The 17,064-nt window shown below is 46.2% G+C and overlaps 1 protein-coding gene across 2 annotated transcripts in view; it reads right to left on the bottom strand.

Moving 5' to 3' along the window:
- PIK3AP1 (phosphoinositide-3-kinase adaptor protein 1) overlaps positions 1-16,576 on the bottom strand; it is a 242,196-nt gene extending 225,620 nt beyond the window's left edge. Inside the window, exon 1 of one of the 2 annotated variants that reach the window (XM_040362258.1) lies at positions 16,393-16,576. In XM_040362258.1, coding sequence (XP_040218192.1) covers positions 16,393-16,438 — 46 coding nt within the window. In that variant the 5' untranslated portion in view covers positions 16,439-16,576. The remainder of the gene's footprint in view (positions 1-16,392) is intronic. The other variant, XM_040362256.1, reaches the window with a different exon arrangement.
- Between the last annotated feature and the right edge of the window lie 488 nt (positions 16,577-17,064).

The raw sequence follows: 17,064 nt of genomic DNA, 5'->3' as shown, positions 1-17,064 counted from the left end.
GGCACAGTGGTGACAATTGATGGCACAGTGGCTGCATTTGGTGGCATGGCACAGTGGCTGCGTTTGATGGCACAGTGGCTGCATGTGATGGGCACAGTGAGGCTGCAATTTTTTTTTTTTCGTTTGCACCCCCCCAAAAATTTTGAGCACCAGCCGCCACTGTTTCTAACATAGAAAGCATATTACAGTATAGTGGATTTGTATTGTGCACTGTGCAGCATTGTGACGGGTGTATTTGGGTACGGCAGAATTTTTTTTTCTGTTTTGATGCTTTACCTCTTGCTACACACAGTGACAAATGATACTGGAAAAAAAGTTTTATAACTGGTGTGATACATTCTGCTTTTTGTCAGTGTAGGGAGAGGTTGCTGTGCAGAGCAGGGACAGACTGTAGTGACACAAATCGTTAGCTAACAGGTCCACAAAAGTCCTTTTAAGGACTGGTATAGGTGTACTATTGTTTGGTGTGCAGTATATAGGGGTGTAATACACTTATAATATACTTTCTAATATAGAAAGTAGGGCTGCAACTTACGATTATTTTCATAATCGATTAGTTGGCCGCTTATTGTTTTGATTAATCGATTAATCGGATAATAGCCTTAAAAAAAAAATGCATTTTTTTGGGGCAATTTGTTGTTGGGCAGATTACAAAACACAAATTGCCGCAAAAACACATTATATGCTTTTCTGAAGCTTCTCCATTGAAGTATATTGAACCAAAAAAAAACAAAATAGCACCGTTTTGCGTTATAAAGTCCTTGCCCTTTCCAAATACGCAGCAGCTGAAAAAAAATCATGGATGTGAAGTGTCCCATAGGAAAACATGTAAATGAACTATAGTGTGTTTCTGCAAAAAGCACCAAAGAACAGAGGTGTGAACCCAGGCCTGAGATGTTTAGTAACATAATGGGGTTTAAAGAAAATAAGTACAAAAAGAGCAAATAATCGCTACTGTAAGGGGTTAATTTTTTAAATGTGGGACAGTGAAAATAATATTTACAGTAGCGATTAGCTTTTTTGTACCATAAAGGGCTAATTTTAGTTTTTTTAACCCTATTATGCTACTGGCCGATTAATCAATTATGAAAATTGTAATCGATTTTTTTTATAGTCGATTAGTTGTCGATTAATCGATTTGTTGTTTCGGCCCTAATAGAAAGCATATTATAGTGGATTTGGTGACTGGTGGTGTATTTGCATGGTGACTGGTGGTGTATTTGGGTACTGCAGAATTCTCTTTTCTGTTTTGTTGTGTTACCTCTGCTACACACAGTTACTGGAAAAAAGTTTTATAACTGGTGCAATAAACCAGTGGCCCCACAAAACAACAGATTGAAGCGGGGTGTTATATAAAAATATACTTTCATAATAGTGTATTTGGGTACTGCAGAACTTTTGCCTGTTTCGCTGCGTTACCTCTGCTACACACAGTGACAAAATTTACTGAAAAAAAGTTTTATAACTGGTGTGAAAAAAAACAGTGGCCCCCCAAAATGACAGATTGAAGCGGGGTGCTATATAAAAATATACTTTCATAATAGTGTATTTGGGTACTGAAGAATTTTTATCTCTTTCGCTGCGTTACCTCTGCTACACACAGTGACAAAATGTACTGAAAAAAAGTTTTATAACTGGTGCGATAAACCAGTGGCCCCCCAAAACGACAGATTGAAGCAGGGTGTTATATACCTTCTTCCACATATACTGTGCTTCTTTAGAGACTTTTGTCACAGGGTCATTTAAAAAATGACAGGCAGAGGAAGAGGCAGGCCCTTCCGCAGGGGTGGTAGGGGTAGGGCAGGAGAACCAGGCTGGAGCCAAAGTGGGAAGTGGCACAAGGTGTGTTCGATTACATCAAAGGACGCACCAGATTTGGTTGAGTGGCTCACCACCAACACCACCACCACCACCACCATATACCCTCCGCTTGAGTCACAGGAATTATTTTCCGATCCATCAGAAGACATTTCCGATGCACAGCCATTCTTGGCATTGGATCAGGAAGAGGAGGTAGCAACAGCCGCCACTCAGCAGTCTGACGACAGTACCCAGATCAGCCCAAGGAGGTTGGTCCCTGCTGTTGTTGCCTACCCTGAGATCTCTAATGTTAGTGGTGGGGAAGGTGACGTCGATGATGACGTGTCTACAGACGTCACGTGGGTGCCCACAAGAGAGGAAGAGATGGACCAGCAGATAGGGAGGAGAAGCAGGCCAAACTAGACTGCTGATGTATCAGGAGGGATCCATCAACCATGTACGGTCACATCTGGCACTCCCAGGATGCCGGCCCATGGCTCCGCAGTATGGGCTTTTTTTTAACGTGTCCGCTGCTGACAATAGTGTTGCCATCTGCAGCCTTTGCAGTCAACGCAAAAGTCGAGGTAAGCCCAACACTCACCTAGGGACGACCGCCTTAAGAAGGCACCTGGCCTCCCATCACCGAGCCCAGTGGGAGCAACGCCATCAGAACCCACAAAGCCACACTCCAGGCTCTCACCGTCCAGCCTCTTCTCCTTCTCCTCTATTCTCACAATTGTCCTCCACTCCACCTTCATCATGCCGTCCTCACATTTTTCTGCAAAAAGGCAGGCTTCCATGGCCCAAATGTTCGATCCTAAAAAAACGATGATGCCGGATAACCCTCTTGCCCAACGGTTGACCGCTGGCTTGTCGGAACTGATAGCCCGCCAACTACTGCCATATAAACTGGTGGACTCCGAGGCCTTTCGAAAATTTGTGGCCATTGGAACACCACAATGGAAGGTCCCAGGAAGGAAATATTTCTCACAGAAGGGCATCCCAGAGCTACATGGCCATGTTCAGCAGAAAGTGAATGTATCTCTGGCACACAGTGTCGGAGCCAAGATACATCTGACCACAGACACGTGGTCTAGCAAGCACGGGCAGGGAAGGTATATAACTTTTACTGCCCACTGGGTGAACCTTCTGATGGCCGTCAATCATGTAACTCGTGGCACCCATGTAGATTTGGTTTTACTGCCACGGATTGCATGCAGGCCTGCCTCTTCTTCTCCTCCTCCTCCTACTCCATCCTCCCTCTCCTCCTCGGCTGACTCCTTTTCCGATGCTACCGTCTCTTCCGCTGCGCCGCCCAAGATCCTAAGAACCTATTCGACATGCCAGGTGAGACGTTGCCATGCTGTGCTGTGTCTGTTGTGCCTGGGAGACAAGAGCCACACTGGTCCTGCACTCCTTTCAGCTTTGCGTTCACAGGCAGATTAGTGGCTAACACCGCTCAATTTGACAGTTGGTAAAGTGGTGTGCAACAACGGTGCCAATCAGCTAAGCGCGCTGAAACAGGGAAAAATTACACATGTGCCATGCATGGCACACGTCCTGAACTTGGTCGTGCAGCGATTCGTTGCCAAATACCCTAGGGTCCAGGACGTCTTGCGGCAGGCCAGGAAAATCTCGGGCCATTTCTGAAGGTCTTACATGGTCATGGCTCGCCTTGCTGACATTCAGCAGCGACATAACCTGCCTGTTAGACGTCTTATTTGTGACTGCCCGACGAGATGGAACTCAACCTTGTATATGCTTGATAGGCTGCTCCAGCAACGACTACCTGTACGAACTCTGCCGCAGGACAGGTTCTGGGGAGTTTTTTTTTTTTCACCGCGCCAGTGACTACTAATGCTCGACTCATGCAGACTTCTGCGGCCATTTGATGAGATCACCAAACTGGTCAGTCGCAGCCAGCAAATGTGGGCCTTCATGCTCCAGTGTTTTAAGAGGGACCTCCGTATAAAAAGCATAAAGGACAAGGACCAGTACTGGGTGGCAATGTACTTAGACCCCCGGTACAAACAAAAAAAGGCTGAAATATTACCACCATCACAGAGGGCTATCAGAATGCAGCACTTCCAGGGCTTGCTTCGAGAAATGCTGCATTCTGCTTTTGCGTGCGCTGGCAGAGGAATTTCCACTCACAGAGAAACAGTTGCGGGTACCAATCCAACAGCACCTGCAAGAAGAGGGCGGTTTGAAGATGTGTTGGTAACTAATGATATGAGATCATTCTTTCAGCCGACCCATCGACAGCTGTCCTCCGGATCCAGCATTAGGGAACGCCTAGACTGACAGGTGTCCGACTACATTGGGTTAACGGCCGATGTGGATGCACTGAGAAGTGATGAACCCCTGGACTACTGGGTGGGCAGGCTTGACCTCTGGCCAGAGCTTGCACAATTTGCAATGGAACTGTTGGCTTGCTCCTCGTCCAGTGTCCTGTCCGATAGGACGTTCAGCGCAGCAGGGGGGGGGGGGTCGTGACCGATAAGCGCACTCGCCTAGCTCACGACAGTGTTGACTACCTCACATTTCTAAAAATGAATGAGGCATGGATCTCGGAGGAATTCAACACATGTGACCAGTAGACCATGTTTGATTAAAATTCCTGATGATAGGCCACAAATATCCGCCACCGCCCATAACAATTCATGGTCCCTGTCTTAGGTAAATACAGCAGCATAAAAAGTCTTTTATGTCCATTGAATGCCTAATTTTTGGGGCCTGCACTTATTTATCCTGTGAATGCCTAATGTACCTCCTGCCACAGAATACAAAGTTGTTTGCTGTCAGGTGAACGCCTGTGGGCTAATTTGTGGGGCCTGTAATGGGCGGCACTTACTTCTGCATCCGGTGAATGCCTAATGTACCACCAGCCACAGAATACAAAGTTGTTTGCTGTCAGGTGAATGCCTGTGGGCTAATTTTTGGGGCCTGTACTGGCCGACGCTTAATTCTGTATCCGGTGAATGCCTAATGTACCACCAGCCACAAAATACAAAGTTGTTTGCTGTCAGGTGAACGCCTGTGGGCTAATTTTTGGGGCCTGTACTGGCTGACACTTACTTCTGTATCCGGTGAATAGCTTAATGTACCTCCAGCCACAGAATACAAAGATGTTTGCTGTCAGGTGAACGCCTGTCGGCTAATTTTTGGGGCCTGTAATGGCCGACACTTACTTCTGTATCTGGTTTTTCGCTTAATACTTCTGGTAGGTCAGTGTCCATGTTGTGGGACTATTTGTGCACAGCTAGTAAGTATTTTGTGGCTGCAAATATGACCTGCAGGTTTTTAATGTTCGCCTGCCATTAAAGTCAATGGGGCCTGCCGCAAACTTGCGGTTCGCGAACATTTGAGAAAGTTTGCGGTTAGCGTTCGCGAACCTCCCCGTCAGATGTTCGTCCATCACTACCCGTGAATAGATCAGACTTTCATTTGTAGCAGCCGTTTCTTTGTGTTTAGAGGGAGATTGTTCCTCATCAGCTCTTTATGTCTCCAAAAACTTGCACTATAGCAATTCAAGCTCTATCATCAACATCGTTCTACAGGTTTTCATTAAGGTCAAATTCCAAGTTATTGTAAGTTGGTTATATGCTTTTCTTTCATTTTCAAGTAGCAATACTCATTCTCTGTTATACTAGTGTTATTTTTTTAAATCAGAAAGAAAATTTATAAGGTGGACTCTGCCACTATACTAAAATAAAGTAACTGTTGTCACATACAAAGTGTAGGTATACATACCTTCAGCAGGCGCAGTCTGATCTTCCCATTATGCCCAAATGCCAAGCTGTTCTGACAAGCTTTAGAACAGGTAAGCAGATCAGAAAAAATCGAAGAGATTTACTCACCTGCAAACTAGTTAAAGTGGATCAACATTAGCTTCTTGGGGCCAAATCCTCAAAAGAGATACGACGGAGTAACTGCTGTTACTCCGTCGTATACCTGGTCCTAACTATGGAACTGATCCACAGAATCAGTTTCCCATTGTTAGGACGAAGATCCGACATGTGTAATTGAATTACACTGTCGGATCTTAGGATGCAGTACCGCATCCGCCGCTGGGGGCATTTCGCGCCGAAATGCCGCCTCGGGTATGCAAATTAGGACTTACGGAGATCCACGAAGCTTTTCAGCTTCGTTTTTTCTCCGTAAGTTTTATTTTGCAAACGCAAAATTAGGGCTGCTTTTACAAGGTGTAAACTGTTTACACCTTGTAAAAACAGACCTTTCTTGCTAGCGATTTTTTTTTTATTTAAAAAAAAAAATTTGGCGACATATCTTTTTTTTTACCCCGACGCAACTTGATTGTCCCGTCGCGATCCACAAAGCCCGACGTAACGTAATTTCGCGCTATGCACGTCAGGAAAATGACGTCACGAGCATGCGCAGTACGGCCGGCGCGGGAGCGCGCCTCATTTAAATGGGAATCGCCCCTGGAGAAGAGGAACGCCTTGCGCCGGCCGGATTTAAGTTACACCGCTCAAAATTTCTAGGTAAGTGCTTTGTGGATCGGGCACTTAGGTAGAAATTTTGCGGCGGTGTAACTTAAATAGGAAAAATTACGTTGCGCCGCTTCTTTGTGGATTACCCCCTTGGTTTCTTTTTATTGGTGCATGTTTTGTACAGATTAATAAATTATTGTTAAAATGTGGATTCAAAGAGAAACAACCGATACATCCTCATAACATCCTATCCATCTATTGCCTAATAGGCTAGCTTTTTTGCTAGTTACTGCTAATAAGTGTTTATCCAACCACACTCACATGTTAAATTGTAAAAATGTGTAAAAAAAAATAAAGGAATACAGTATATGGTATAGCTGTAATGTTTTCAACAGCTTTTATTCAAGGCAGCACTTGCTTTTGCTATTGTTGTACTGGGCATCATTCAAAAATGAACATATCACCCATGCAGACTGTTCACAGAGGCCCCAAAAGAAAAGAAGAATTAATAGGGTTACCATCAGCAAAGGAGAAACTTGGGTATCTCAATTTATTTGTCTTTTGGCTTTGAAAGTAATAAAGAGACGAATGAGAGAACAGCTCATATGTTTGATGGCATTTGACAGGTTGCAGAAGCAAAGTGTCAGGAAAATCATGAGCATGGCCATGACTTGTGTGTGTGTGCATTATACAGACCATGGCCCAATAGGCAGGTGTCCAGCAATGCGCTCTAGTGTGTGTGTGCTTACACTAATGTGCTTTAGTGTAAAAGAGGCAATGGCAATTGACAATGGCTTTGGCACCAGTCACCCTAATTATAAATTCTGTGCTTAAAGAGGTGTTCCCGGACGAAATTGTGATTTTAGACTAAAAACACCACTTTACTTCTCATTCTTCTTGTATTCTATTAAAGTTATTCTGTATATAAATGTCCGTTTTCACATGGCTGTTGGGGCCATGACTTCCTGTTTGTCAGTCCTTTTGTTGCCCATAAATAAAAACCAAGGACCTGTGCTCGGGAGGGACAGTCATGCTATGGAGCCAAGAATGTGAGGATGGTGACTATGTCTGTTTACTTGGGGAAATGCGGGAGACAGGGGTTTACTGAGATCAGTGTTGCCAACCCACCGAAGTGAAATTTACTGGCAGAACGGCAAAATTTACAAACGGCACTGACAAAAAAATCATGAAATTTACTGACAGATACACATTCTTTATTGACACTGCAAAAAAGTACCTGAAATGAATTTTTTCTTTTTTGCAAAACAGTGCAAATATCAATATGTGAACTATAAACACATAGCTAGTGCTATTAGCTATGTGTTTGCGGTAAAAAAAAGTCAAACATATTTCTCCATTGACATAAAGGTCAGGAAACTATAACACAGCCGGCACAGAGTTCCCCCTTACATCAGAGTCTGCAGGATTCCCCCTTACAGTGCAAGGGACCTCCTCTCCACAGTCCACACATGTCTGTTTCTTCACGTAACCCCCATCCCAGCGGCGCTCCCACTCTTGACTCCTTTCTAGGCTCCCCTCAGAGACTGCAGACATGATAAAAGACAAGAGATGGTCAAAGGCTGCGGACATGATACAGGAGGTGGACAGAGACTGCGGACACACTACAGGAGGTGGACAGAGACTGGGGACATACTACAGGAGGTGAACAGAGACTGCGGACATACTACAGGAGGTGGACAGAGACTGTGGACATATTACAGGAGGTGGACAGAGACTGCGGACATACTACAGGAGGTGGACAGATCCTGCGGACATACTACAGGAGGTGAACAGAGGCAGCAAACATGATGGTGTCCTCCTCACCCCCTCACAGTAGCCTCCTCCTCTATCCACCATCATATTACTTCTCCACATCATCAGTGTGCTGTGTCCTCCTCCTGTGCCCCTTTCACCTTTCCACAGGTCAGGGCAGCACAGTTTTTCAGTTGTCAGCTGGGCTGCCTCTTCGATCTCCGGGAACACGGGCTGGATACTGGAGTCTTGCTTCTTTCCGGATGGCTGTCCTCTCTGTGAATTTAGGCCCAGGCTTCTGGCCTAGCGACACGCTGTGTTGTCCTCAGCAGCTCCTCAGAGGAGAAGATGCCGGTCCCGAGAGAGCAAAAACAGGAGTGCCCTTTCCTTAACCACTTCCCGCCCGGCCTATGGCCGATTTACGTCCGGGAAGTGGTTGTGAAATCCTGACAGGACGTCCATGGACGTCCTGCAGGATTTCATGCCGCGCGCGCCCGTGGGGGCATGCAGCGCGGCGATCGGTGATGCGGGGTGTCAGTCTGACACCCTGCATCACCGATCTCGGTAAAGAGCCTCCGGCGGAGACTCTTTACCACGTGATCAGCCGTGTCCAACGGCTGATCACAATGTAAACAGGAAGAGCCGTTGATGGCTCTTCCTCACTCGCGTCTGACAGACGCGAGTATAGGAGAGCCGATCGGCGGCTCTCCTGACAGGGGGGGGGGGTTCGCGCTGATTGTTTATCAGCGCAGCCCCCCCTCGGATCGCCACACTGGACCACCAGGGAAGCCCACCCTGGTGGTCCAGGGTGGGGCAAAAAAAAAGTCTAAAAAAAAAAAAAGCATTAAGAAAAAAAAAAAGATGCTAATCAGTGCCCACAAATGGGCACTGACTGGCACCCTGGGAAAATCAGTGCTGCCCCACAGTGTCCATCAGTGCCACCCCACAGTGTCCATCAGTGCCACCCCACAGTGCCCATCCATGCCCAGTGCCCACCTATCAGTGCCCATCTGTGCCACCCATAAGTATCCATCAGTGCCACCCATAAGTGTCGCCCATGAGTGCCCATCTGTGCCGCCCATGAGTGCCCATCAGTCCCGCCTATGTGTGCCCATCAGTGCCGCCTATGTGTGCCCATCAGTGCCGCCTATGAGTGCCCATCAGTGCCGCATACCAGCGCCGCCAATCAGTGCCACCTCATCTGTGCCCGTCAGTACTACCTCATCGATGTCCATCAGTGCCATCTCATCGGTGCCCATCAGTGCCGCCATATCAGTGCCCGTAATTAAATGAGAAAAACGTATTTACAAAAAAATTAACAGAAAAAAATAAAAACGTAATTTTTTTTCAAATTTTTTTTTCAAAATTTTCAGCCTTTTTTTAGTTGTTGCGCAAAAAAAAAAATCGCAGAGGTGATCAAATACCACCAAAAGAAAGCTCTATTTGTGGGGAAAAAAGGACGCCAATTTTGTTTGGGTACAGTGTAGCATGACCGCGCAATTGCCATTCAAAGTGCGACAGTGCTGAAAGCTGAAAATTGGCTTGGGCGGGAAGGTGCGTAAGTGCCTGGTATGGAAGTGGTTAAGTAACCTCCCCATAAGTCTGTGCGGAGGTGTCACATGTTCCAGTGCTGCAGGGCATTGTGGGATGTGTAGTCTGTTTCTCCTAAGAGTCAATGGAGTCCATATCTCCCGCTACTTGCAATCCCACAATGCATAACTCCTTAAAGGTATCTTACATATTTACAAGCGTGAATAAAGTCCCAGCGGGGATGGCCTGTCATTAGACTCTGACAGGATGACCCCGCTACATCAATATCTGTTCTTATTCTGCATGTATAGATGCTGCCCAATACCATTTCTGTATGCTGAATGTAGTTCTCAGGTATATGATATCGTGTCTGCATGTTGCCACTTATCTTATTCTGTATGCTGAATGTAGTCCTCAGTATATATCGTGTCTGCATGGTGCCACTTATCTTATTCTGTATGCTGAATGTAGTTCTCAGTGTATGATATTGTGTCTGCAGGGTGTATAGAGACTTTGTATTGGTTTATTGTTGTATTAATTGTATTTTTATTGAAGTATGCACTTTACTAAGGTGGAAGCTGTGTAAAAAAGAAGAAGGGGTGTTTTGTAGTACTGCCTGTGTCATATTATTATCTTGCACTTTTTGATTTATGTACCTTTATTAGGGTGATAATTGTGTATATAGGAGATTAAACACCTACATGAAGTTAAAATGTTGTATAAAAACACACTGGGGTAGATTCAGGTAGATTTGCGCATCCTTATGCATGCGCAGCGTAGTTCATATGCGCTACGCCGGCGCAATCGTGTGAGGTTACCACCTGATTCAGGATGCCTTTTCGCGTTACTTTGCGCCGGCGTAAGGTAAATTTGAGGGCGCAAGCCTGCGCAAGTGAAAGTGGGTGTGCCCCTATGCAAATGATGGGCTGACCGTACAGCAGTGGCTTACGCCCGGCGTATCCTCGACGGAGCATGCGCAGATCGAGCGCTTCCATGTGCGCATGCGTGCAACTACGCCCATCCCACTTCCTGGGCTACGCCGGCCCACCTGTCCCAAATTTGCTATGGCACCTCCTCAGAGGGTAAAAAAGAGGAAGAATAATTTTAATTCCAGGGAGATGGAGGTCATGTTGGCGGTACTGACCAAGTATGATGCCGCCCTGCATGGCGCCCAGCGTAAAAATACCAGCACGGCACAGAGGAGGGCAATATATGAATCCATCACCCTGGACATAAATGCCATTGGGAATGAAGAGAGGATATGGGAGGAGATTCAGAAGAAACTGAATGATATGCGGCGTCGGGTCCGTGACAAACTTGTCCTAATCCGCAAACATGACAGGGGCACGGGAGGAGGACCAGCCTGCCCATTGCGTTTAACTGCGGAGGAGGAGGTTATAGCGCAATGTTTGGCGAAGGAGCAGGTGGAGGGAGTCCCAGGATATGACTCCACTGTTGGGGACTTGGGGACAGGTAAGTGTGTTTTATCTCCTATTTGTTGTGTATCATGGGAGGGGGTAGAAGGGAACATGTAACAAGTGTGTGGTTCCACCAACATGTGTTTTTTTGTGTCATCCACAGATGTTGAGGATGAAGCTGGGCCGTCGTCGGCTGCAGGGCGACCCGCGCCATCCCCATATCATCATGGGGTCCAGTCAGCCCCCATGCAAATACTGGGCATGTTGGTGGAGGAGAGCGCCCATAGGCCAACTATGGAGGAGGTAGTTGTGGAGGTGTTGATTGACCTCCACCATGAGGACTCAATCTACCTCCAGGAGGATCCCACCATCCCTGACCTCCCCGACCATCACGTCATCCCCCTCCAGGGCAAGCCCCTCTAGTGTGGCCCCCTCCAGTGTCCCTCCCACCAGTGTCCCTCCCTCCAGTGTCCCTCCCTCCAGTGTGGCCCCCTCCAGGGCAGCCCCCTCCCCATCTTCTCCCTCAGTACGGGCCCCAGCCTCTCCTCCCAGGAAGGCTCTATCTAAAACGAGGGGTGTACCATCAGGCCTCCAAGAAGGGCTGCAGGAGGAACAGGGCCGGCAGACACGCCATATAGGGGCCATGGTGGCAGACTTGAGGCGGGTGGCGGACAGCCTGGCCTCCTCCTCCTCCTCGTCAGTGCAGCAGGCCCTCACCCTGCATGCTGAGCTTGGCAGGAAAAATATGGAGAGCCTGGAGGAAGTGATCTGCAATAGTGTGGCGATGGTCACCTGCATGGTGGAGCAGCAGGCGGCCACAGCATTGCTCACAGCGGAGGTGAGCAGGTTGGCAGAGGCCAACACTGCTGCTGTGCGGAAGGAGGGGAGACTAACCCGGCGGCACCAGCAGCACAACACCACCCGGCAGCTTCGGATGCTGGCACAGACAAACTCTGTGCTCACCCGCCTGGCCAACGCCATGGAGGGCAGGCAGGCACCACCTGCCAGGAGTGAGCAAGTAGGGGATGATGCTCCTCCCCCCCCCTCCATCCCCACCCCATGCTCCATCCTCACCCCAGGCTCCACCACGCCAACTGAGGAGCCAGACCTGGGGCACCCGTGGCACCAGGATGGCCAAAAGGAAAAAGATGAGGATTTTTCTGCGGCTCTGAATTTGTTTTGGAATTGAGATTTATGCTCAGATTATGAGCTTTTTTTTATTATTTGTATGCTCAGATTATGAGCTTTTTTTTATTATTTGTATGCTCAGATTATGAGCTTTTTTGTTTCATTTTTATGCTCAAAGTTTGAGTTTTCTGGTTTCTTTTGTAAACACACGGTGAGGAGTGTATACTACAGTGTGACTGGTGTGTGAATGGGGGGGGGGTGTCACTCCTGCTGGAAAAGGGGTGTCACCCTCTGCCATGTGAAAGGTGTATGAATGTACAGCAACATAATTGGAGCCTTGGCGTGGCGTTGCTGCTCCCTAGTACCGTGCGGTATCCTTGGGTCTAATCCAATTTTTGGTGGATGTGGGGTGTGTGTGCTAGGGACCACAGTGGTGTGCATGCACGCATTCTACTTGTGACATGATTAATGTGTGTGTTTAACGTGCAAAGAGGCGTTCCACGAGACAACTCCTGACTGCTCTTCCCTCAGTAGACTGGGTAGAGTTGGTTAGAGGGGGATTGCGTGGGTCGGGGGTCAGGTCATCACGTATGTCAATCTGCAGGCCCTTTCTCATGGCGAAGTTGTGCAGAATGCAACATGCACCGATGATCTGGCACACAAAGTTTGGGGAATACAACAGGGTACCCCCAGACTTATCCAGGCATCGGAAACGGGACTTCAGGAGGCCAAAGGTGCGTTCCACCACTCCACGGGTACGTGCGTGTGCTTCATTGTATCTTTCCTCTCCTGGGGTTTGGGGGTTCCGGAATGGAGTCATGAGATGGGGTCCAAGTGCATATGCCGCGTCACCTGGAAGGGAAAAGACAGGAGGATGTTAGTCATGCATGTGCCCCTCATGATGTCTGCATCATGGGGGGGGACAGTCATACCTGACACCCATGTCACTCACCAACCAGCCAGCTGTCCCCATACACGTTCTGTTCAAATTCTGTGGAGATGGGGTTTTGATGGTATATGAAGCTGTCATGGCAGGACCCTGGGTGTTTGGCACGGACGTGCCATATGAGGCCTTGGGCATCAACTATCACCTGTACATTGATTGAATGCCAGTGCTTCCGATTGCAGTATATGTGCTCTATGTCACGGGGGGGGCCGTAGTGCCACATGTGTGCAATCAATGGCCCCCACAGTGCGTGGGAATCTGGCAATTTGATAGAAATCTGTCACTGCCTTCTGCCGCAGGTCCTCCTGGTGGGTTTGATGAAGTGGTGGGACATGCGTCTGAGGATTGCAGGGACAACCTGGTGCACACATCTGCTCATGGAGGATTGTGACATCCCAGCCACAATTCCACTTGTACGCTGAAAAGATCCACTGGCCAGGAAATGCAGTGTTGCCACTACCTTGACCAGTGGCTCCACTGCATGTCCACGATGTGTCTTGCTGGTGATGTCATCATGCAGGATTGTGGCTAATTCCAGGATGACTTCAGGGCTGAATCTAAACATGCGAAACACCTCCGAATCCCCCATGGCAAAGACGTTCCTGCGCACTCGGTATATCCTCTCCCGTGCCCTCCTACGAGTCGGTTCACTCAGTAGTATTGCTAGGACCATGGCTGCCCCTGGCATGTTGGCACACAGATGTGATGTCCTGCAAGTGTGGGTACTCTGCTTGCTCAGCTCGTCCGTATTGGTGCTGCTGTAGTTGCTCTCCAGCTGACCTGTGGACATCTGTTGCCAAGTTGCCCCTGCTTTTATGAGGAGCAAGTTTGCCCTGGCCGTACAGCTTGCGCGCATTGTGCGCAAACTGCGGCTGCTGACACGTGCAGGTTTGTGAATCAGCGTTTGTTCCTCATTTGCATATTTGCTGAGGGAAAAGAATGGGAGCGCAAGATGCGCACAGCGTAAAAATGCCCATTAAATGCGCCGGCGGAGAGAAACTACGTCTGTAGGAAGAAGCCTAATTTCAGGCGTAGCTCTTTTTCTGGGTCATCCGCATAGTTGCGTGGGCGCAAATTCTTACTTATGTGGCACATATCGAGATGCGTCGGCGCAAGTCCTTCCTGAATCTACCCCACTGTAGGTAAAAAGGGGAGGTGTACAGTACAATAGTACTGTTAAGCGCCACACTATATAAACATTGGGCCAGATCCACAAAGAAGTTACGTCAGGGTAACGTTACCCCTGGGTCTATGAGGCGTACGCAATGTTAAGTATGGACGTCGGTACAGCGTAACATTTTCCGTCGTTTGCGTAAAACGTTTACGAATAGGGCTTTGCGTAAATTACGTTCACGTCGTCTAGGCATTGAGCGGGCGTAATTTAATTTGAAAAATCTACGTGATACTGAGCATGCGCCGTTCGAAAAAAAGCGTCATTTACGTGGGGTCATGGTTAGTTTACATAAAACACGTCCCCATGTTCCTCATTTGATTTAGGCGCGCTTACGTCGGAACATTTACGCTACCCCGCCGAAACTTTATAGGCAAGTGCTTTGTGAATACAGCACTTGCCTCTCAAAATTGCGGCGGCATAGCGTTACTACGATACGCTACGCCCATTTAAAGTTACACCTATCTAGGTTTTTTGCTTTTCACAATTTGTACCCTATTAGTGGGGTATAAACACAGTCGAGGAAGCTGCATCTATCGAGGGTTCCATAGCGTGGAGTATTGAGTTTATTGATTGTTGTCACTGCTGCCAAACTGTCCTGCCACTGGCCAGTTTTCTGGAATTTGCACAGTGCGGGCAGCTTATTCAAACCCGTGAAGCATTACCAATATGCTGCTGCTCATAGGTAGCCTGCAATCAAGAAGGAGACTATAGTTAGGCTCTCAGGGGTGCAAAGTGTACAGCCTTATCTGCTGCTTCATTGCTTTTTCTGGGACTGTGCTGCACAGGTACATTTTATATTTTAGTCAGGCACAGCACTGTTTTTTGTGGGTGGAGTCTTTTACGTTAAAGAGTGGGAACACTGAAAGTATAGTATTTGCATAAATTTTCTTATATATACTGTATGTTCTAAAAGAAAAAGAGGGGGGGTGTAGGTTGGCGCTGTTCTGATGAAAGAAAGGTGACCGCAAAGTAGCCTTTAACTGGGTGTGTACCCGAAACTAATAATAAGGTGTAAACGTAAAATGTGTACGACACGTGAATAAATAAAGAAACCTGGAAAAGTTTTTGGAAAAAAACTTTAGAAAACAATTTTTTTTTTAATCCACTTTATTTATTTATTTATTTATTTTCTTATTTCATACATAAATATGCCTAATTGGCATCCGTTGCATTTCAATTGACATACATTATACAACATTTTTACGTTCCTATAATATAGTCTCTATATTTTTATATGGCTTCATTCCTAAGTGGATTTAAAAGAAGCTTATGGCCCGTAAAGAAAAACCAATTGTATTATAGCAGACATCTCTAACCAAGGTAAAGACGTCGCTAGGATGAAATGGCGCACGCATGTAATCCATGACACTCACATTACACAACATACCTAAAGAAAGTCCCCGCGGGGCATACATATATTTAATGACACTTAGATTGAAAAAAAAAAAATTAAATAGAAAAAATAAAGTGAAAAAATTAAAATTTAAATGTTATAAAAAGGTTATTACCCTATCTGCAATAATATGTATGTTTGTTACAGGATCAAATTCATTTTAAAATATATAATATTTAAAAAAATTCCATTTAAAATTTTAATATTTTAAAAAGTATACTTTTTAAAAACAAAAGAGGATGCATAATATATGAAGCCTAAGAATTGCATGATGTATCGAGATTGCTAAATTGCAATAATGGGAAGAGGATATATAATTAATTTGTGACTTATGGGATGTATACAAAATGGGTATACAAAAAAGGAAGTAGGATCTGGTGTTGGAATAGAATAAAATTAAATTAAATGAGGGAAGAAACTGTATTATAAGATATATAAGAGATAAAGGCCAGATAGGTGGCGATTACTAGTCAGAAATTAGTGAGAAAACAATTAAGGTCAAGGTCTATATTCATTCCAGCTGGCTGGAGAGTATCGAGCTGGAAAATCCATTTTGTTTCATTCTGTGATATCTTGATCCTTTTGTTGTATGTTCTGTCTCAAGGACATTCAGCTAAACCAATCTTGTCCCATAAACTTCAGATACCATATTTCTTTGATCTCAGTTTTATTAGAACAAGCTAGGTAAAACTACAAAATAGCAGAAATAGACCTCAATCAGTACACTATTGCATACAATACAGCATACATAGCAGAAACAACGATATACAATACAAGATGAGATAGTAAAAACTCACTTTTTAAGTTCTCTAAAGGGTGATGGCGATAGATTGAGACAGACATGTTCTGCTCCCTGCAGTGTCTTCTCAGAGCATGGTGGCTGTTTACTTCCTGTGAAGATTCTACCCAGAATACCTTGCTTACTCACTACTTCCTGGGTTACACACAATGCATGAAATAATAAACAGAACTGAAGCAAAACCAAAAAAGAACACTAGATGGAGCCTGCACTCCAAATGATTGTCTTATGCAAATTACAAACTTTACATGTTATTTTCAACACAGATACAAATAATCAGAATAAAAGTCTGTTGGACAGAACACTCCCCGCCTAACGTCACTAACAGAGTAATCCGTAGAAACCAACAGAACAAGTTCAGTCACTGGTCTTAAGAATACTTAAAGCGGGGGTTCACCCAAAAAAAAAAAAAATTCATTTTACACACATTAGATCCAGCATAGTAAGGGCATTTAAATTCAGCGTTTTTTCTTTTTTTTCCCTCTGTACATACCTTTAGATTCTGTTTTTCTCCAGGGCTTCCGGGTTCCGATGACTGCAGGGCTGGGCGTTCCTATGCTTCCGTTGGATTGACGGCTTGTGAAACAGGTGACCTGTCGCACACCGCGCATCACCAGATGTATCTATACGGCGCCTGCGCAGTGAGCTCTACACGGCGGGTGCAGGCGCC

This window comes from Rana temporaria, chromosome 8, assembly GCF_905171775.1.
Source record: "Rana temporaria chromosome 8, aRanTem1.1, whole genome shotgun sequence".
Taxonomy (NCBI): Eukaryota; Metazoa; Chordata; class Amphibia; order Anura; family Ranidae; genus Rana; species Rana temporaria.
Note: the sequence above shows the minus strand (reverse complement) of the source record. Positions and strands in the feature narration are given on the sequence as shown.